This window comes from Lepus europaeus, chromosome 10, assembly GCF_033115175.1.
Source record: "Lepus europaeus isolate LE1 chromosome 10, mLepTim1.pri, whole genome shotgun sequence".
NCBI lineage: Eukaryota > Metazoa > Chordata > Mammalia > Lagomorpha > Leporidae > Lepus > Lepus europaeus.
In genome coordinates, this window is record NC_084836.1 from 121,294,736 (window position 1) to 121,316,935 (window position 22,200).

The window sequence follows — 22,200 nt, forward strand, 5'->3', positions numbered from 1 at the left end:
CTACCTGGAGCGTCACGGCCACCCACTGCTTTCCTGGAGGACTGTCCCCCTAATCCAGCCTCCGACAGCCCGACAGTGCAAGCCTTAAGGTCACAGCCCCCCAGCGGGAAGACAGCGAGACCGGCAGGCGCGAGGCACCTCTGTACCCACCGAGCGGCTGCGACAGCTCCCACTCTCGCTCTCAAGTCTGTGTCCCCAGTGCCAGCAGCCACCAGCGCTTCCTGGGGGAAGGCAAGTTCAATGGGCGAGCTATAAATATTTCTGCTGAACGGTGCTGGGCGTCGGGCTCTCTGCATGAGCAGGCCCCACGGAGAAGGCAGGCGGCGCGCCAGGTCTGTCTGGAATTATGGAAATAGATGTTGTCTCCTGCTGCATCTGTTTTGCCTGACAAATGAACGGCATTTCGCCTCCTGAATAAGGCAGCGCACCAAGACCAGCGCAAAACTCCCGCTCCTCCCGCTCTTCAGAAGAGAAAAACGTCCAGGCGAGCGGTGGAAACCAGACGTTCCTCGGGGCACAGCCTTGGGCTCCGCTCTCTGCGAGCACGCCCCAGTGTGCCCCGAGGGGGAACGCGAGGAACCACCGCTCCCCACAGAGACGACCAGGAGGCACAGGACGGACTCACAATGTCCCCAGGACCCCACACTCAGCCGAGGGCGCGCGCACCCACAATTGCAGGGTCCCTGGGTTCTCCGCGCCAGCGCATCACTGTAATCACCCCAGGACACACACATCTGCCAGCCCAGGGAGCTAAGGTTCCAGCGACCCGTCCCTGTGAAGGCACATCCCCACTCTGGGGTGGCAGCCCACTGGGCTGCACCACACACAAACCTCGTCTTCCCCCACAGGCCCCTTCCTTTGCATTTCAAAGAGCGACAACCACCAGCAAGGTGTAGACCCCAGCACTGAGTCCCCGGGCTCAACAGCGCAAGGTGCAGCCGGCGCAGGGCACCTGGGCGATGGAGTGGCAGCTGAGCAGGTGCAGTGCGCAGCCCCCACCCCGGGGGAAGGGGGCTCCCCTGGCTCCCTGAGCTGCAGGTTGGAAACCCCAGGAGCTACCTGGTTTGGAGCCTCCCCACACCGGTGTGCCCCGTATGGGGAGCCCGAGGCAGACTGCAGACAGCGGTGCTGAGGGCGCTTCTGGCCTTTTTAAGGGGGGTGGGGGTGAGGATCTGGCTGGGTGGGGGCAGCGCAAGGCCAGCTTGCCTTCCGGAAGCCCTCTCGCAGGGTCTCTGCCCTCCCCATCCCCTGAACATACACCTCGGCTGTCACTCAAGTTCCCAAGTCCCCCCTGGGCGAGGCGGGTGGGACTCCCCTCCATCACCACTGGGCCCACTTGTGCGGTCACCCCAGGACAATGCATTCTGCTCCGGGGTTGGGGGCTTGGAGACCCTCCACCCCCCCCCCTTCCCCTTTCACTCAGGCAACAATGACCTAGTTGCTATGGCGATTAATGTATCTCTTCCTCAGAACTACAGCCTCGGGCACCCGGAGCAGCGTTTGACAGTTTGATCCTCAAAAAGCCAACCCCAGGGCGGGCGACTGGCCTGCTGGTTAGGATGCCCTGGGCCCACGTCCGAGTGCCTGGGTTCCACTCCCAGCTCCGGCTCCCGACGCCAGCGTCCTGCTAACGCCCACCCAGGGAGGCAGCGGCGCTGGCCAGCAGTTGGCTCCCCGCCACCCACGTGGGAGACCTGGATGAGATCCTCGCTCCCAGCTTGCCACCTATTCCAGCCCTGGCCGTTGCGGGCACTTGGGGAGCCAACCACGGGATGGGCGTTCCCCCTCCCCGCCTGTCTAAAACAAAAGCCAACCACTGGAGGTTTTGCTTTACTGGTCTATGCATGCTAATCAAGAAACTCCCCCAGAACAAAAAGCAAACCCCAAAAATGCAAAAGAAGGGCCCCAGGGTCTCTGTGTCCCCTCTCTGCTTCCCTGATGAGGGGACAGGATGGGCAGAGGCCAGCAGGAGGCTCGGGGGGGCGAGGAGTCTGGGGCAGTGCGGCCGCAGGGAGGACGTCTAGACGGTCAAGAGGACAAAGCGGCCGGCTGCAGTCACTCCCTCGCCAGGGCACCCACCCAGCCGCGGCCTCACGCTCACAGCCCCACAGGCAAAAAATGCGAAAAACAAGACAGGCCGGCGTGGAGGCCCGCACAGCTTATGAGCGCGGGTTCTGAAATCCCGCTTCAACCACGCGGGGAGATGAATCCAGCCCCGTCGGGTCTCTCTCGGCTCGGCAGGCCCAGCATTCCGCTGGCGCGCTGTCTAGACACCGCTAACAAAGGACTTTACAGCACGCAGAGTGGCCATTTAAGGATGTGGCATTGCTTTCTCCGTCTGAGGCGATTTGTCAGTTACCGGCCTGCTTCAGGGTCGGCTGGCGGGCGGCAGGGGCCGGCACGGCGGAGCGCGGGGGATTCCCTCTCCTACGAAGCTGACTGCGACGCTGTTTCTAAGCCCAGGAGCGGCCACTGGGCTGAGGTGCACAAGAGGGGGCCACCTGGGGGCCCAGAGGAGCCGACAAGGCAGGGCAGGAACCCGGAGTCACCTCCAACCTGGCTACAGGGTGTGCCCCTGGGGCTCCCTCGGGAGACACCTGCACCCTCTAAGCCAGGGCGTGTTTCCCCCCATCTGGGGTGGCCGGACAGGGCCAGGTCTCCTAATCAGGAGACTGTCAGCTTGTATGGCGAGGCGTGAGCCCAGCAGGTGCCCCAGCGAGAGGTCATTTACTCCACCAACCTCCGCCATCCTCTCGGTCCGGGCACAGCCACTCGACTCGGCCCGGGCACAGCCACTCGGCCCTTCCCCAGGCCGGCCCCGAAGTCAGAGGCGGCTGCTTCTTCCGGAGTCTTGTCTGCCCGCCTTGCCGCCTCCCTCTCCAACCTCACCGTCCAGGCGTCAGAACCAACGGCAGACACACCCCAGCTCCGCCACGTTCTCTGAACCTGTCTCCGCCTCTGTGACACGGGGTCCCGGCCCCCCGGTCCTGAAAGACGTGAGGATTACCAGTGCCCGCTCTGGGGCAGGCATCAGCTCTTTCAACACCCACCCCCCCACACACACAGAGTGGGGTGAGGGTCCCGGGCCTGTGCTCCGGCTTCCACACTCTCGCCCTCGATGATCACTTCTGGAAGGCTGCTCCTCACCCGGCTCCTCCAGCCTCTGCTGCCCCTGGACGAAGCCTCCAGTCCCCCACCCCACCCCGACGCGGATGTACAGGTTCTGGAAGACTCCGCCGACTCCGGATCCGAGTGCAGGCCTTGGAACAGTGCTCCCTTTTGTCGAGGGTTTGCTGGAGTCATTTCCTTCTTCCCAGATGGTCTCCCCGGCCAGGGGTAGCGCTGAGGTCCTCCAGCAACAGGAAGTCACAGCTGAGGAGGCGCTGACCCAGCTCTGCCGCTTGACAGACAAGGCCAGAAGGGACGTGACCTGGCCAAGGTGACCCAGCCGGGATGAGGAAGGGCCTTGTTATTTCTCGCACTTTCCACTCCCCTGCACACACCTACCACCATTCCTGAGGCTTGGAACCACAGCAGACATTACTAATCAATTACCACGCTCTCTCTGCAAGAGCCTAGCCTTGGCCTCGAGAGCTTCCTCTCCCCAGCACCCCACCAGTCAAATCAAACTTTTTTTGCCAATTCTTCCCCAAATATAGCCATGGCGGGGGGTCTTCTGACTTTAAAGGAAATGAGAGGGGCCGGCACTGTGGCACAGAGGGTAAAGCTGTCGCTTACAGTGCCAGCATCCCATATGAGCGCCAGTTCAAAACCCAGCTGCTCCACTTTCAATCCAGCTCTCTGTTGTGGGAAAACAATGGAAGATGGCCCAAGTCCTTGGTCCCCAGCTGCTCTGAGAAGTGGACAGCAATACCCTAGCTTCACCCACTGGGTGCCAGTGGCAGCAGCCCCCCACCAGGGCTTCAGCTGTAACAACCAAAACCATGTCCCCAAGGGACGGCTGAGAACTTTGGGTCCTGCCAGGAAGAATGAACAGGGAGCACAAGCGACCGCTCTGCGCCCCCTGAGGACGCACGATGACCATTCATGTTCCCATTTTGCAGACACAGCAACTGAGGCTCACTGAGGTACAGGCCCGGGACAGAGCCACACAGACTGTGGACTCCACATCGCTCTGTGGTCGGCTCCAGCTCCCGGGCAGCACCAGCAGGTCTGGTCACCAGGGTTTTGGGGTCCCCGCCTGCACCCCTGCCCTCCCACCGTGCACATCCCCCAGCGGGCAGAGGCTGGGGAGTGTGGCTTGGCTGCCTGTCCCCACAGGGGTTTCTCCGGCTCAGCCCCGGCGGAGTGCGGCCCCAGCCTTCGATTCCTGCTGGCAGCCTGCCCCAGACTGGCACGGGCCGCGGGGCTCTATTCATACCCTGTCAGCTGAGCAGCTCCAGGAGCTCGGCCGTCTACTCCGTGGGGCGCTGCCTCCACCATGCTAAGCGGGTGCACGGCTGGAGGTTGGGGCTGCCCACTCGCAGGGCAGGCGGAAGGGACGGGCTGTGTCCTCTGAAGCCGGCTTCCCCAAGCCCAGTGCCCACCCCTCCTTACGTCTCAGCCCAAGCCCCCCCCCCCCCAGCCCCCGACCCTTCCGAACAAAAGGGAGCGGGGCGTCTAGACTGCCCGCCTGAATGTGTGACGGGGACATGGGCCGGCCTTCCGGCCACAAAGGCGCACCTGGCAGGGCCGGGGGGAGGGACTCTGCCCCTCCCAGAACACAGGTGCGGCTGCAGCCACGGCTAGAACCGGACACTGACTCCAACCAGAGGAGGAGGCTATAAATACCGTGAAACAGGGGACCATGCTACTTAAACAGGTGCAACCTGGGGTGTGGGGTACACATGGTGCAGGGGAAATACAGTCGCCCTCCACACGCGTGGAAGCCCGAATCCAAGGATGCAACCAACGGTGGACTGAAAATGGATCCAAAAGAAAAATCCAATCAGGACTGCGCAAGCAGCTTCCGGTCACGATCCGCTAACCGATACAGCGGAACAACCTTTCTCGAGGTGTTTCCGTCCTCCTAGGGAGCACAAGTCACCCAGGTGACTTCAGTGGACGTGTGTGGGTGACAGGCAAGTTCTACGCAAGAGACCCGGCCACCTGCAGACTGGAGCCAGCCCCCAAGGCGCCTGAGAGGCCGGCGACTTGAGCAGGAGGCTCCAGCACTCGGGAGCCACACTAGGAAGCACTTAGAAACGTCTGGCTGCAGGGGCGCGACTCCCACCCACCGCACGTCTGCGGGATGGGGCAGCTCAGGGCTCGCGCCGGACACCAGGATCCACAGGCCCAAGTTCTCGATTCCGGATCTCCTGGGGGAGACCTTGTGAGAACGCAGGTTCCTGTGCCCACCCAGCTTCTGCACGCATAGGAAGAGCGCGCGTGCCCGCCTGGTGCTGCTGCGTCTCCCGCCCGGGGCCCAGGCCTCCGGCTGCTAACGCTGATGGCAAAGCGCACGAAGCCGAGAAAGCCGGCCCTGGTGCCCTCCGGCCTCCGCCTCTCCCTCTAGGACGTGTGTAACACACACACTGCTTTCCTTGCTCACTTCCTGTCCACCACGCTTGAGGGTCTCCTCACAGCCGCAAACTTCCGGAACATAGCAGGTGCTCAACAAAGAAGGCCGAGCAAATACACGGTTGTGGTTACTGAGAAAAATTACCCATCGGTGAGGTTCCTAAACGTGTACAAAACTGCCTGTCACTCGGTCTCCCACCCCAGCCTTGCAGCACCCCCGCCCCACATAGGAGGGCGAGGGGCACTTCCTCGCCTCATCCCCCATCTCCTCCCTCCCCAGCACGTCCACGGAGCTCCCTCCAGGCCGGCCTGCGGCCCCACATCCCAGGGAGGAGCCGTGGGTCGGTGGGCGGGCGCAGAGCAGCTGGTGGGGTCATCTCCTCCTCCCTAGCACATCCACCGGGCTCCCTTCAGCCGTGGGGCTGGGCTGGGTCTCTGGAGGACCCGGTGTCCAGGGCACAGCAACCTGGGCCCCACCCCTGCTGCCGACACAGCGGCCACTCCCCAAAACGCTCGTCCCGGTCCCCCAGGGTCGGGGGAGGATCTTCCCCCAAAGGAAATCAATTCCGGGCTACAGAAGAGGACACAGGTCAGCGTGAGGTGGGGGCAGGCAGGACCCTCCCAGCACGGGGGCACAGACCCGCCCTGTCTGGACTCTGTCTGCTACACCCCTGTGGAGGGGCTCGGAGCCCCCTCGCCGGCCCCACTGTGTGTCTCTCAGGAACGGGAGGGCGGAATCCCCGGGGCTGGCACCTGGGATCTCACAGGAGACCCCCAACTCCTGCCACACCATAGGGCCGGCTCCAGCATCGTTGTCCAGCATCGAGGAGACTCCTGCTTTTCCCGCTTCCCCACAGGGCTGCACGGGCTCAGTGGCCACGCCCCCTCAGTACTGGCCGTGGCTTCCTAACAGAACAGGCCGCATCCCTGGAGCTTTTCGGGAGGTCACTCTCACCCTGAGCCTATGCAGCGGGTGTCACTGTCCCACTCCACGGATGACGACAGGCAACCCCCGGCCTCCCTCCCAAGTGGCAGGCGTCAGACCCAGGCATCTGGCGCCAGCGCCGGCCCCAGTGCCGCCCTCTTGGGTCCCCATCCTGGGGGACCCCCCTCACTCCCTGGGACCCAGTCTGGCCTCACCTGGAGATTTCCATAAGCACAGGCATCGGGTGCGGCCTGTTCGGGCCAGATCGGTGCATCGGCGGACTCAACAGAGGCAGGGTGCAGGTGCAGCCAGGGTGGAGGAGCAGAGGCCCCCGAGCTCCTGGTCGCCGAGGCCCCCTACCCTGGGAGGCCCCTCCCTGCACTGGCCTGTGGCCAGCGAGGGATGAGCAGGGGCACCCGTGGCCCCAGGAGGAGTTCCTCAAGGGCCAAGGCCACCAGCCGGGAAAAGGCGCAATGGTGCTGGCGCGGCGGCATCCACAGAAGGGCCCCTGCGGGAGCTGAGCACCCCTGGGCCTGGGGGCCCTCACCCGCTCCTGGCCAGTCCCCAGGGAGGAGCGGCAAGGCAGAGCCCCAAGTCTGGGGCCTGGCGGGTCTTAGGCCTCCTGGCACTCTCTCCCCTCCCCCCGCAGAGCCCCAGGCCACCACCTATCCCAGCAGCTGACCGGCCAGGCTGCTCCTACCCTAAAAGGGCCACAGCTGCCCCCCCAACCAAGCACACGGCCCCACACCCCAGTCAAAGCGGCCAGGTGCTCTGCCTCTCCCCCGCCCAGAGCCCACAGCAGGTGCCCTCTGACCCTCGGTGTCCAGTCTGTGCGATGGGGCTGCTGACTGCACGGCCCGGGGCGCTCACGCGGGGCTGCCCAGTTAGGAGCCTTTGCCAGGCTCTCGCTCAGATCTGGCTTGTGTCAGGGTCTCCTCGGAAGCGGTCAAAACCAAAGCCAAAACTGAACCGGGACGAACGGGGCGGAGTCAAACACAGAATCTCAGCAAAAGCCAGACAAGCGCTGAGGCAGCGGCGACGCCCGCGGGCCACCCACATCCTGTGGGCCTCGCGGCTCCCACCCAGCAGCCTGCTCCCCCCCGCCACTCCCAGGCCAGGAGCGCCCACATTCCAGCCGCCGCGCGGCAATAAAAATACCTAGACTGGTAGTCAGGGAGGAGGCAGGCCCAGGACGCGCCGGGGCAGGGGAGAGCGTGGTGCCCCCACCCGGGGCCTGGCCTCCCTGAACCCCCTGGACTCTGCCAGGCGCCGAGTGCTGGTGGAGGAAGGGCCGCCAACCCTGAGCAGGGCCACCCCGTGCACTTCCCGCCAATGCTGTCCCCCAGCGACCAGGTGCCAGTGGGAGGGAGGCGTCGGCCGCGACCCTGCAGTCTCCCCTCGCCCCAGCGCTAACCAGGGGCCCTGGAGCTTGAGCCCAGGTCACGGCCCTACACAGCAAACGCTTCTCTGTGTCCGAGACAGAACGCAGAGATCCTGGTTAAGGCGGAGACGAGGACGTCAGAGCCAAGGCCGGCTGTGGACACACTGAGCTCCGTGCCGAGTGCAGGGAGGGGACCGTGAGGCCCAGCCGGGGAACGCACCTGGCACAGGGCTGGCTTCTCCATCCCCAGTATCATAGTGATGCTGGTGTCACCCTCCAGGAGCTTCTGCGAGGATGGCAGGTCCCTCACCCCCACACCTGCCCGCCGCCCCACCCCCCCCCCCAGCAGCTTGACCCCGTGACCTTGATCTCCCGGACCTTCAGCCAGGTCAGGTCAGGTGACCTTAGAAGGCCAGAGGGCCGAGTGCCTCCATGCTGCCGGGACTGACACGGTGCCCGGCACCACGCTCAGCCTCCCTGACCCTCACCACCTCCGAACACCCTGCGGAAGGAATGAAATGAATACCCAATTGATTCCTTTTTATTCCTTGGGCTCGCCTTAAACAATAGCACTCATAAAACCAGTAATGTTTTTGTTGTGACATACAGCAGCGTAGACACAACCTTTAAACGGCTATCTGAAATGTTCTCACGGCTCACGGTTTGCGCTGGGTCTGCAGGTGTCTTGGGACTCACGGGGGCAGGGTGGTGATGGCCCAGGGGCGGTCAACAGGTTTTATATCCAGCTCAGCCACTGATCCGTCGTGGGCCCTGAGACTCGGTCTCTCCATCTGCAAAGTGGGCCTGGCAGCTCGCACAGGGGCTGCATGTCGCACAGGGCCTGGTGCACACGGCGGGCAGGCAGACAACAAGAGTAGGAACTGCTCGTTAGCAGAACAGAGCTGCTCGTTAGCACGCCCATTCTACAGATGACAAACTGAGGCCTGCGAGGCACAAAGCCAGGATGCTGAGCTTGCACCCCGCTGGGGGGGGGCTCTGCCGTTCTCTGGTCTCCTACAGACCCTGTGACTGTTGAGGGGCCAGGGCCTGCAGGCCGCCAGGCCCACTCACCACAGGCAGACACTGCCGGCCCTCACCGCCTGGCCCCGTGCCAAGGTCCCGGCTGGCCGGTCACCGCCTCTGAGTAACCATCCCCAAGACATGATTCACACCTGTCTGGGTCAGCCACATCCTCCTCCCCCGTGGGGCGAGGCAGGCCAGGTGAGCGGGCAGGCGGTGGCTCTGGGCTGGGACCTGCTGCGGGCTCCGGCACTGCGGGCGCTGGGCCAGACGCCCAGGAATGTGCGCCCGTTCCTGAGGCTCCGCTCTAGTTACAGAACGTCCTCCCCGCGGGGCTGCCCGGCGTCCCCGCCTCGGCCGCTGCTCAGGGCTCTCAGACCTGCCCCGCTGAAAACCGCAACTCGGCACACACAGCACGAGCCCACTGACCCGATCCACGCCAGGACGGAGTCCACGGGGCGGGGAGGGGCGGCGGCAGGTGCAGGCAGGAAGGGAGGGGCAGGGCTTTCCCGGGAGCCGGCGGCGATCTCTTGGCTGGACCTAGGCAGCTGCTGCAGCGTCCCTGGAAGTCACCCCAGCCTGCCGGGAAAGGACACCCAACACGGGGCGGGGGGCAGGCCGGCTCAGGAACGGAGACCACACCTACAGCTCCCGTGGGGACTGGCGGCGTCTTCCTGGCTCTGACGAGGCCCCCAGGTTTGGGGAGGCCCGCTTACAGAGAGGAAAACCGTGAAGCGAGGAAGGAGACGGCGTGAGCCGGGTGTCACAACACGCCCGTCTTCCTAACTGCGCTGGCCAGGGCCCTGTCCCTGCGTCTCCGTGATGCCCCTGCCCCCCGGGGCCAGCACAGGAACCCCGGACCCGTTCTGCCCCGAGCCCCACGGTCACCTGATGCTGCCTGATGACCCTTGGTGTGTGTGGCCGGGGAGGGGGGTGGCCACGGCCTTCAACCCGAGTGGCAGGTGTTTCTGAGGCTCAGGGGAAGGTGGGCCCAGCCCCGTAGCCCACGCTCAAGCCCTAGCTGCTCTGTGCCAAGCGGCTCAGCCCCGCCCCTCACACATGAGCAACACGGCCACGAGGATTAACAGGACAAGCATCTGTTGCTGTCAGTGGGGACAGCTGAGGTTCAAAACGCCACCACGTGCAGCGGCGAGAAAAGCGATCAAGGACGGAAACCCGCGGGCACTGGGCTGAGTCCCTAAATCCTGGCTGCCTCCCCGTTGGTTCCTCCTGAGCCCGGGGAGACGTCCGCTGCTCATTCTCACTAGAGTGTAAAGGAATGCTCCCGAGCTGCAGGTGGCGCTCACGGCGCCTTCGGGAAGAGGCTGCCGCGCACAGCAGAGCTGTGACCCTAGTTTTGTTTAAAGACAAGTGAGGCGCCGGACACGAGGGGGGTCCAGCCAGCACCTTGGGAGATCCCTGCTCCTGTACTGCACTTAAAGGCTGCCTCTCTGGGGGTGGAGACCTCCGCCGGCCGGGGGGATGGGCAAGCAGCCCAGTGGGATGCCACGGTGATAGAAGGAACAGCTGGGGAGGTGGTCCTGGGGACCGAGTGTGGGAGCAGCCTCCCTCCACACCTGTGCAGCCCCGCTCTCTCCTGCCCAGCAAAGTCTCTGCACACACAACTTCCGGTTCTCCTTGGAAGGTTCGTCCGCAGCCCAGAGATTATCACTGAAGTGCACTGGGAGCCTTGAAGGGGAGCGGACGTCCAGAGCAAGTACCACGGGGGCGGGGCTCTGAGCCCAGCAAGCACAGACACTGCAATCGATTAGTGATGCCTGTCATGGGCAAGCACAGAAGCGCTGGGTCGAACGCCATGCACTCCATGTCCCTCGAAAGTCCCGGCTGGGTTCTGCTCTAACTGAGGAGTTACAGCAGCGTTCTCCTCCAGCGAACTTCCTCACCAGCCAGGAACCGGACAGACACCGGCCGGACCATGCTCTGCTCCTGGCCTGGGGCTGGAAATCCCTGAGCCAGGGCCTCCCCGGGCGCAGGGTCCAGCAGCGTGGGCTCCGCAGGGCAGACGAGTTCGACTGAACCACCGTGACTGCTGGGTCACGCGCCCACAGGCCTCACTGTGCGCCCACGGCTGGAAACAGGACCGGTAATGACACCTCGGGCACGCAGGCCGGCGGCTGCAGTTGCCCCAGGTGGGAGGATGATGGCCGTTTTATTTAGGGCCCAAAGCAACTAATAAAACCTGCGGAAGCTCAGAACAACACCAACACCTGTCAATTACTCACACACAGCCAGTAACTGTCGCTGCTGGAGGCATGACCGGGCCAGCGATCCCCTTACACACAAGCGTGGACATCCCAAAGGTTCCACAGTGCACCCACCAGGTTTCTTAAAAAAAGAGGCAGCAGGGCCGGCGCCGTGGCTCACTTGGCTAATCCTCCGCCTGCGGTGCCAGCATCCCATATGGGTGCCGGTTCTAGTCCCGGCTGCTCCTCTTCCAGTCCAGCTCTCTGCTGTGGCCCGGGAGGGCAGTGGAGGATGGCCCAGGTGCTTGGTCCCTGCACCAGCATGGGAGACCAGAAGCATCTGGCTCCTGGCTTCGGATCAGCGTAGCGGCCATTTGGGGAGTAAACCAACGGAAGGAGACCTTTCTCTCTGTCTCTCTCTCACTGTCCACTCTGCCTGTCAAATAAGAGAGAGAGAAAAAAAAAAAAAGGCAGCGTCTTCTGCATGGGTGGCTATGACCTGACACGGGCAGGTTGGATGGGGGCCTCCTCGCACGGCAGCGGCTCAGACACTCCTGAGACACGAGTGGGTTTGCTGTGATCCGTCCCAACAGTCAGCAGCAGGTGGGGTGGCGTGCCAGGAAGGGCTGGTGATACCCTCTCTGCCGCCTCACTGCTTCCCACACCATAAATAGGTTGGAAAAATCGTTTCCTCCTGCGGCCGTGACCCCAGCGGCTGGCAAGCTGAGCCCGGCATGAATCACCCGGCTCCCCGCGCCGGCGTTCTGAAATGACTGAATGATAACGAGCCGGTGCAGACACCATAAATGAATCACGCCTTCCGCGAGCCCGGCCCTGTGGCTTTCACAGACACCAGTTACAAAGTAGAGAGGAGAACAAAGAAATTACTCAGGGTGTTTGCGCAAAGTTGATTCATAGGTTTACAGAATTATCACCGACTAAATCGTTTTTAGCGAGGCAATTAGAGCCGTGGCCAGCTCCGGCACATCAGCCCAGGGAGGAGGCTCTGCAGACGGGAGCCTTGGGCCAGCTACCCCTTCTGCAAGGTCACGCAGCCCTGGGGGGCCCCTTGGGGGTGTGAAGAAGTGAGCGCGGGCACACGGGGTCCGAGCCAGAGTCTCAGCACTAACTTTTTCACTTCTTTAAGGGCAGCAGCCGGCATCAGCCGAGCCCCTCGCTCCTCTGAACGGACTTCCACCAGACTCCGTCCTGAGATCAAAGCCGCTTTACAACTGTTGTGGCCACACACGAGCGCTGATGGAGGTGCCGCCTCGGGAGGAACCCCCCCGCAGGGCCTGGGCCGGACCACGTTGCGGGGGCAGCCGACCACCTGCGCAGCTCCCACAAAGCCTGTGAGTGACCCCCACGTCAGGGACGCCCGGCCCCCAGGACAGAGAAGGGAACCAAACTGACCTCAGGCCTGGCTCAGGCTCCCAGGCTCGTCCCACTTGCCACCGGCTATCGGCCACCACCCAGGTGCTCAGCAAGGACTTCCCTCACGTCAGGCGGCGTCTCGAACCCGGGCCAGTAAGATCGGGGAGAGCACTGGGTCACGGCAGGGCTGCGTTAGCACGGCGACTCCCTGCGCCTGGCCACAAAGCCTGCTGCCCTGCCGGAGGCCGGTGGCCAGCACCGAGCCCACAAGGCAAGCGGCGCCCCCAGCAGTGCCGGGGCCTGGAATCCTGGTTTCATCAGCCTGTGGGAACTCAAAACTGCGAAAGACGCCGTCCAGCCTTGCCGGGTGGAATTCACACCTGACACACACATGCAGACGGTAACATCCATGTGCTGTACTGCACGGATCTAAACGTAAAAGCAGTCGCCCCTCAGTGTCTGTGCACGACGGGTCCAGGACCCCTGCGGACACAGAAATCGGCAGATGCTCAAGTCCCGGCATCAATGGCGCAGCATCGGCACAGAACCTACACGCCCCCTCCCAACCACTTCAAATCACTCCTCTCTGACTTGTAAGCCCTAAGAGGATATAAATGCTGCGTAGACACTTGTGCTGTATGTCCTGGGAATGACCATCGGGGGAGACGTCTCTAGGGATTCAGGACAGGGTGGGTTTTCCCCTCTGACTATCTCGGGTCAGCGGATTCGGATCCTGTGGACGCAGTGGGTGGCCACGTTCTGAGCTTCTGACGCCCTGACAAACCCACAGTTGCACCTGCCACATTCGGCCCCCCACCCCCAGCCACGCTCCCAAGGCTGCTGGAGGAAACATCACCTCGAGGAGACCGTACCGACCAACCGGGACGCTGCCATCCCTGGTACCTACGCGACCTGCACACTGGGACCAGTGAGACCCGTCAGTGACAGTACAGGGTGGCGGTGCCAGCGACCCCTCCCGTGCCCGCCCCGTGCAACAACCACGCACGCCCCCAGCCGCTCCAGGGAACAGGGACGCCTGCGTGCACTCACTCCCACCTGCTCAGCGGCTCAGCCTGCCACTTCTCAGTGCACGCCAGAGCCGACACAGCCGCCCCTTCAGGGGCCAGAGGACGAGGGACAATTCCCCAAACTTAGAAGGCTGGGGAGCATCCTGAGCCCACAAGCTGGCTGAGGTGAGGCGTCTCCGCCCAGCCTGGGGGAGCCCCTGGCTCTCAGGGTCGGGCCTCACCCAGCGCTCACAATGCAGAGCTGCGGGGTCTTTTAAAATTGTTACCAAATAATTAAAGCCCCCTCCTGCCAGGAAAGCCATTTCCCAAACCCACGGATACGATCAAAGATGATCGGAGTTAAAATCTATGTGAAGGGGAAAGAATGGGACCATATTTCCCGTGTTTCTGTTTTTTTTTTTTTTAATTCTGGTCTTTGTTTTTCTTTCGGCTCTTTTTTTTTAAAAAAAAATTTATTTACTTATTTATTTACTTGAGGGACAGAGTTACAGAGAGAGACAGAGAGAGAGAGGTCTTCCAACCGTTGGTTCACTTCTCAAATGACTATGACAGCTGGGGCTGGGCCAGGCCCACGCCAGGAGCCAGGCGCTTCTTCTAGAACCACGCACTTGGGCCTCTCCCTCGGCTTTCCCAGGCCACTGGCAGAGAGCTGGATCGGAGGAGCAGCCAGGACCAGAACCGCGCCTATGTGGGATGCCGGTGCCGCAGGGGAGGCTCAGCCCACTCCGCCACAGCGCCGGCCCTCCCCGTCTCTGACACCTTCACCAGCAGACTCAAAGCCACGCTTGTTCCTCCCGCCCCCAGCCCAGCGCACAGCAAACACACCCAGAGCTCGCCTGCCCATCAGGAAGGTGGGACTGTGACCGAGTCCCAGGAGCGGCCTCTCGGCTCTCACTGTGCGCGTCTCACCATCACCTCTGAGCAGGCCCCACCCGAGCTGCCAGGCGGCTCAAGACTAACCAAACACAGGCTCGTGCGGGGAACCGCCCTAGACGCTCTCCTTCCGGGGCGCGGGGCAGGCCCCAGCAAGGCGTTTTTGTCATTTTGGCGCCCTGGGAAGACCAAGGTGACGGCTGAGAAGCCCTGACCCCCACCCCCGCCACGCAGGTGGGGCTGGAGCAGGACGAGGTGCACCTGCACCTGCCCCTTTGTGGGGCTCTGACGTTTCCAGAGGGTGGGGAGGAGGCTGTGCCCAGCACAGCGCGTCCTCCTGGGGCCATGACGGGTCATCTTCCATGCAGCCGCGTGCTCACAGCGCAGGCGACCGTCTGGTCACCCCCGGGGCCGGCGCCGTCCTGCCATCCAGTTCACAGGGGGCAGGCAGAGCCTCAGGGTGGGAGGGGGGATTCAGAGCTTGCCTCAGAATGAAGGTGTGCAAAGCCTTCTTGACAATTTCTTGACAGCGTCCCAGCCTGCCTGGAACTTTCTAGAAACCTGCCAGCCCACTTCCTGCCTTCCTCCAACATACTGCCTGCCTACTCCGCTGGGGGCACAGCAAACAAAAGACGACCCAACCCCTTGGTGTTCCAGCTGACCACACCACTATTGGACAATCAGGCGGGACAGGAGACAGCCATGGTGGGGGGGGTCCCAGAGCACCCCCCAGGATGAACGGCCTGGGGGGGTCCCAGAGGACCCCCCAGGATGAATGGCCTCGGTGGGGGGGTCCCAGAGCACTCCCCAGGATGAACGGCCTGGGGGCGGTCCCAGAGCACCCCCCAGGATGAATGGCCTCGGTGGGGGGGGTCCCAGAGCACCCCCCAGGATGAACGGCCTGGGGGGGTCTCAGAGCATCCCCCAGGATGAACGGCCTCGGGGGGTCCCAGAGCACCCCCCAGGATGAACGGCCTGGGGGGGGTCCCAGAGCACCCCCCCAGGATGAACGGCCTGGGGGGGTCCCAGAGCACCCCCCCAGGATGAACGGCCTCTGGGGGGGGTCCCAGAGCACCCCCCAGGATGAACGGCCTGGGGGGGGTCCCAGAGCACCCCCAGGATGAACGGCCTGGGGGGGGTCCCTATATGAAGCTCCGTGAGTGTCCTCTCTGTTGCCCCCTCTGTGCACCTGCTGGCACCAGCAGCCACTGGGGGCGGCCAGGGTCCTGTCTGCTGTCCCCTGGGGTCCACAGGTGACAACCGCTGCTGAGTGTCTGAGCACCAAGGGCACTCTGTGTCCCGTGGCAGCCCTGACCAGTCTCTCCAGCACACCCCAGCCACTCTGCGGCTCCTGCCCCCACAGCTGCTGGTGCGGGCGCGGGGGCTGCACAGGGAGCTGGGGCACTTCCCAGGAGATCAGAGCAAAAGGAACCTGACCACTGCTTGCTTGGACAGCTCCCTGACCATCAGCCTTCTTACAGGGGTGAGCGACTTGGGAGCTCAGGGGTCCCTGTGGGGCTGTGGGATCAGGAGCTTGGGTGCGAATCCCCACAAAGCATCATTCCCAGCTGTGTGACCCAGAGCGGGTGTCTTACCCTCTCTGATCCCTTGTTTTGTATCTGCACATTGGTGACTGCACGAGCTCTCAGAGTTGTTTTCAAGATTGGGAAGAATGTGTCACTAGCGCCTGGCACGTAAGAACCACTCCACATCCAACCAGGAAAAGCAGCGGAAGCCAAAGTCTACCAGTCCCCGGGGAAAGGAAGAGACAGCCCTGGGATGCCCCAGGCCCAGCCGGGAGTGCTGAAGGCTCTGCGGATCCTGAGGTCCCTCTCAGCTCGGGGACACACACCTCTGCCAGTCACAGGCGCTAGATGAGGCCCCCGGGGCGGCAGGTGCGGCTCCCAGCGTCACACAATGAGGCTGTCAGGGCTTCAGGGAGGGGGCAGGGGTTTGCCTCCAACCCCCATACTCACTTGGTGAACACTGAAGCTCGTGTTCATAACTGGGCGGCTCAAACCAGCCCAGTTTCTGGGCTTTCTGCTCCTTAGGAAATGGACACGGCGGGTGCCTGGAGCCAGGGTGATGCTGGCTCCGTGGCCCAAGTTCTGTGCCTCTCACCCTGTCCCCAGCCACGGTACGTCCATGCTGGCAGGCCTGAGAGGCCGACTGGGCCAGGGGCGGGCATGCCAGGCCTTTGCCAGCTCGGCCCGCAGTGGGCCTGGCACAGACGGGGAATGTGACCCAAATATTCAGTTACCTCCGCATTCAAGGTCACAATCCCCGGAAGGCCCTGCTGGTGCCGGCATTCCCAGCCAGGCCCCAGTGGGGAAACGCTGTTTAGGCAAAGGCATCCTCACTGGGCACGGTGCCAGACGCGACACTGGGGACCGGGCAGAGTCGGACCTACCTTCCATCGTAGGCACACAGCCTCTGCGCCTCTGGCCCTCGGCCACGGGCAGGGCAGGTGACTTGTGGGGACACATGCCAGCGCAGAAAACCCAGGAGCTTTCTTCCCATCAACATCTGGCCGTCCAGGCTCCCTGGAGCACAGCAGAGCTGGCCACACGGGGCCCGTGCGGTGCTGGGACCCCCTTTGGTCAACTCCCTGATGAGACCAGAGGCTTTGCCAGCCCAGGAAGCCCCCAGTGCGCCCAGCTGCCATCCGCAGGGCACACCGAGAGCAGGCGCCCGCACACACGGCTCCCGGAACATGCCCCAGCCCCACCTGCGTTACACAGTTACACAACACCTTCGAAAGAGCAAGACCGGGGGCGGGGGGGCGCTGTGATCTCCCCCTCAGCACGTGCCCCACGCAGGAACCTGCGGCCGGCAGGTGCGCAGCCTCCATCACTCACCCCAGAGGCTGGGGTGCCCGTGTCGACCACACCTGAGGAGACAGCGTCACTCAGGCCCTCGGCCCCTCGGCTTGGGGCCCTGCACCAGCAGGGACAAAGCAAAGCCTGGGTGGAGGTGGGGAGCAGGTGCCAGGGCACCCCTGGGCCAGAGACTCAGGGGCTACTTGGAGGCAGCTGCCCCGTGCAGTGTGGAGGCTGCAGGGGCTTCCGGAAGGAAGACTGCACACTCTGCTTGCCCGGCGTCGTCTGCACAGTGTATGGAGAACAACAGGCAGAAGGGGCAGGAGCTGCGTGTGCGTGCATGTGTGTACGTGTGTGTCTACGTGTGTGCGTGTGTACACGTGTGTGTACGTGTGTACATGTGTGTGCTGTGTACGTGTGTATACGTGTGTACATGTGTGTGCGTGTGTGTACGTGTGTCTGTGTGCATGGACCAGCAAAGCACACGTGCGCGCAGAAACGATCACTTAGTGTTCATCTTGACTCACCCTGACCCCGGTCACGCTGAGCTTCACCCAGTTCTCCCAGCAAGCTCCTGCCAAGTGTCTGGTCTAGGACTGCAGCCGCCAAACGCCAAGGTCTGAGTTGAACCAAGTTCAACAACGTCTGATTGCAGCAACCTACAGCCCAGACGGTCACAAACCCTGCAGGGGAAAAGTCCCAGCCCGGACAGCCCACAGCAGAGAAGAGCCAATACCCAGCGTCGGTGTTTCAACCTGAACCCCAAAATGTCAGCTTTCTCTGACGCCAGGGTCTCTCCCTAGAAATGTGCACCCAAGATAAAAACCAGGGCTTCATCGCCGGGGGGAGGGGGCACCTCCATCTGTCCTTCACAGCACACGACAGCTCAGGTAAGGTCGAGAAGCTGAGGTGGCAGGTGCAACTCCGAGCGTGAACACCCCCAAACCTTTAAAGAGATTGACTTCTGAAGGGAAGTGAGGGTCTCCTGGGGGTGCCCCCTCTTCCCCCTGACCCCCAAAGCCCTGCAGTGCTCAGTGGGGGGCGTTTGGCTGCATCTAGAGATATGTAGGGAAGACACAGCTGGGAGCCAGCATCTGGGGTTAGAGGCCAGGGATGTGGCTCAGTCCCGGCTCCAAGCCCTGCCGAATCCTGGGGCCCAGACAGCTGCCGAACAGCAGGACACACCCATGGACAACCGGGAGCCCCGGGAGTTTCCAGTATTTGGAATATTTGCTTGGAACAGGCTGGCGAGGAAGGGGAGGCCCAGGACCCTGCCTCCTGTAGATGCCACCGCAGCCACAAACCAGCGCTCCCCTTGGCTTCAGGCCAAAGTCGGAGGAGAAAGACGGGGTAAGTGCTGAGAGACGGGCTAAGTTCAGAGCTGCAGGGGTCAAAAGCAGGGCCAGGAGAGACGGACGGCAGGAGGAGTCGCTCGGGCCAAGGGCTTTCCACCCCAAGGCCCCGGCTGTTGACGGGTACCGTGCACTTTTCCTCTGTGTTTGGGGAAGAGGGAGTCCCTCCCAGGCGGCACCCTCACCGCTGACTCTCACAGGAGATGGGGCCCCAGGACCCATCTGGCTTCCTGGGGGCAGACCCAGTCCCACCCTCCCAGACACAAGGGATGCCAAGGAGCTTCTCCAGACCCCAAGTTCAAGGTGGACCTGTTCTGCGGCCCAAGCTCCACATTCAAAGGCAGCGTGTGCGGTCCCTGAGACGCAGCCCACGTCGGGTCTAGGCAGAGCTGGGGGCCATGGGCAAAGCTTCCCAGCACCCACTTTCCCCATCTCTAAAGCTAAGGGTGTGAACCCCAAGTTCACCAAGGTCTGAAGCTGGGGCCAATGAAGACCACACAGGGGAGACCCAGACATCCGCGGGCCTCTGGACAGCACAGACTTCTCTGGTCTCCATGTTCAGATGTGGAAATGTAGGGGGGGGGGGGTTAGGGCCCTAACTAACAAGGTCAGTCTTCTGCCAAGAGTCGTCTTGGTGCCCACACCGCCCTGCGGCCCACTCCATCCCAGCCCACAGTTGCAGTGGCCAAGGGCTCCCAGCAGGTGGTCAGTCCATTCCCTTCCTTCCTTCCTATATTTCCACTCAGGAAACACGTGGCCTTAGGGCTCCCTCATCCCAGTCTCTTTCAAGGAAATCTGATTAACACTTGCAACAAACTGTGACATTGTACCCATGCTTTCAGCCTTTCAGCCCAGCTCCCCTTGCTCCCGGCTGCTTCCTCCCGCAGGTAGGGCACTCAGCAGGCAAAGTGCACGGGGCCAAACCAAGCCAGGGGCCGGGAGCCAGGTGCTCACCTCCAGGGTCTCAGCTGCATGGGTGGAGCAGATGCCTGGGTGTCAGCCAAAGCATTAGGGCTGCTTAGCTCAAGCAGGGGAAGAAGTTAAAAACAAAAACAAAAAACTGCAAGGAGTAAATGTTTAAAAAGTCTTGCCTAGCCCTTGGAAGGAAGGGGATGGGACCCTGTGGGTCCCCTGGGCGGAAGCCCCTGGGGTAGAGTCCCCCAGCCTGCCCCGGAACAAGTGCCGACGTATTCCACGTGCACTTCATCACCAGGGGCCTTTGGGAAGCAATCCGGTTTCATGCAAGTCAATCCTGCAAACCCCGGCCCTGGGCATGCTCTCCGGGCGCCTCCCCACCTGGCTCTGGGCAGCTGAGGGAGGAGGGTGGGGGAGGTGGGGAAGCAGTGGGGTGTGGGGCCTGGGGACCCACCACCACCACCACCACCACGGAAGCCTGGGCTGGCCACCTCACTGGAAGGGCTCGGGGGCCACAAACTGTGGCAGCCGCCTGCGGAAGCTGGCGCATGAGTCACCCAGACGTGGCTGGAGAAAAGGCAGGCAGGGCGGCCAAGAGCCACGGCCTCTTCCCCTTGGGTGGCTCCCGACAAGGACACGGACGCTGAAGCTTAGAAAGGCAAAGGTCCCCCCAGACAGGCCGGCCGGGGGATGGGGAGAGGGTTCCCTTCCCCATCCACGCAAACGCCCACCAGGACAGGACCCAGGTGCGGGAAGGAAGCAGGGGTCACTTGTCTCAACTTCTGCTCGTGCAGGGCTTGGGCGCCGGCCCTGAGCTTCAAACACCCACTCCCCACCCCGGGTCCAGCTGCCCCATCTGGGGCAAGGCAGTCCCGACCACAAACAGCCCCAAACTTGGACTCCTCTCCAAGCACAGTCCCAGCCAGACCCAGCCAGGCTGTCCAGACAGGCGCTATTTATAGGTGCGTCGGGGACTCGCTGGCACCATGACACACACACGCAGGACCCACGCTGGGCCAGTCGCACCAGCGCTGAGCCCCCGAGTCAGATCCCTGGACACCGCTCCCGGAGCCCAGACCCCGAGGGAGGCGCGCCGAGTGCGGGACGCGGACGCCGGCATCCTCGGGGGACGGACCGCACAGCCCCGCGGACACCCGGGGCGACACACCGAGAGCCAGACAGAGACACGCAGGCACGCACACTCCGCAGACGCACGGAAATCCGCTCCCCGAGAACGAGACACAGCGCCACACTCCCCAGACACGCGCGAGGGGCCGACAGCTCGCGGGCCAGACAGAGTCTCCCAGCCGGCCGCCCTCCCCCCCCGCCCCGAGTTGATACCGCGCCGGCCTAATTGCTCCTCCGTGACGGCCCCTTAGGGAAATAAAACTGTAACTTCCCGGCTCCAGCCGCCCAGGCCCTCCCGCGCCGGGCGCAGCCGCGGGGCCCCGGGTCCGAGTCCCGGCGGGCGGGGCGCGGGCAGCGGGGGCCGCGCCAAGCTCCAAGCGCCGCGGGACAAAGCCGGGCCGGCCGCCAGCCGCCGCGAGCCGGGAGGGCGCGCCCGGGGCGCAGGGCGCACGGCCCGCGCCCCTGCCCGCGGCTGCGCCGGGACCCGGGGTCCGCGTCGGACGGGGCCTCCGGGGAGGGGCGCAGGGTCACTCACTGATCTCCATGCTCTGGAACAAAGAGCGCCTGCAGTTGCACGTGCAGGAGACATTGGGCTGCCCCGCGGCGGCGGCGGCGGTGCTGTTGGCCCCCATCAAGCGGTGCATGGACGGCGCGGCGCGGCGGCGCGCGGCTCCGGGGGCGCGGGGGCGGCCGGGGGGCGCTCCGGCCGGCGCCCGGGGCGCGGGCCCCGCATGCAGGAGGCGCGCGGCGGGGGAGGCGCGCCCCGGCTCGCCGGGCTCGGGGCGCCGCCAAGTTCCCGGGGCGCCTCGGGGCTCAGCGCGCGGGGCCGCGCGGCTCGGCGCCCCCCGGCCGCCCCTCGGCGGCCCCAGCAGCGGCGGCGGCGCCCGCGTGTGGCGTCCGGGAAATGGGCCCGCAGCCGGGGCGCGCGCTGCCGCCGGGGCTGAGCCTCCGCCGCTGGCTTCCCCCCGCCGAGCGCCGCCGCCGCCGCCGCCTCCTCATTCAAGTCCAAGGAGATCGGGTTTCGCTCCGAGACCGCGGTCCGAGGCAGGCAGACGGTCTGACGTCAGCGCTAGACGGGGCTGCCGGTTCCCACCGCGCGGGGGCCGGGGAGGGGGCGCGCGCTGCGCCAATCCCCGCCGAGGTTCCCCCGCACCCCCTCCCCGGGCCGGGGGGCGGGGTGACGGGAAACGGGGCGGCCTCTTAAAGGGCCAGAGCCGGCGGCCCGCGTAGACCCGGGACGCGCGCCGCGGAGGAGGGGCGCTGCGCACCCTCGTCCGGGGAGCCTGCGCGCTCACCCCGGCCCGCGCCCGCCGGACCGTGGCCGGCACTCCCTGCCCACGCCGCCACCGCCGGGGGCCCGGGCCCGGGTTGTCGTGGGGGGCACGCAGTCTCTCAAGGAGCGCGACGTCCCGGGGGGGCCGGGGGCGGGACCTTGGAGAAGGGAGGGGGCGCTCCCAGCTCGGTCACCCATTGCCGGATTCCGCAGGAGGCTCTCTCCGCCTTCGGCTCCGCGGCGCCCCCTCCCAGGGCACTTTTACCCGCTCCCGCGGAGGTGGACTTGGGAAGCCGGGCACTCGCGTAGACACGCCCGGGAGCGTTGTCATGTAAATGCGTGTCCGGGACGGGTGCATTGTCCGGCCCCAGCCGGCGGGCCCCGGGCG

General features: G+C 64.2%; 1 protein-coding gene across 4 annotated transcripts in view; it reads right to left on the bottom strand.

Annotated features, from left to right (window-relative positions):
• The window catches only part of PMEPA1 (prostate transmembrane protein, androgen induced 1), a 48,081-nt gene extending 26,092 nt beyond the window's left edge, over nucleotides 1–21,989 (bottom strand). Inside the window, exon 1 of one of the 4 annotated variants that reach the window (XM_062204403.1) lies at nucleotides 21,971–21,989. Coding sequence is in view for 1 of the 4 variants with exons in the window: in XM_062204401.1 (XP_062060385.1) it covers nucleotides 21,075–21,183 (109 nt within the window). In the remaining 3 variants the exon portion in view is untranslated. Of the gene's footprint in view, nucleotides 1–6,660; nucleotides 6,727–17,671; nucleotides 17,858–21,074; nucleotides 21,191–21,970 lie in introns of those variants that run through there. The other 3 variants (XM_062204401.1, XM_062204405.1, XM_062204404.1) reach the window with 3 other exon arrangements.
• Between the last annotated feature and the right edge of the window lie 211 nt (nucleotides 21,990–22,200).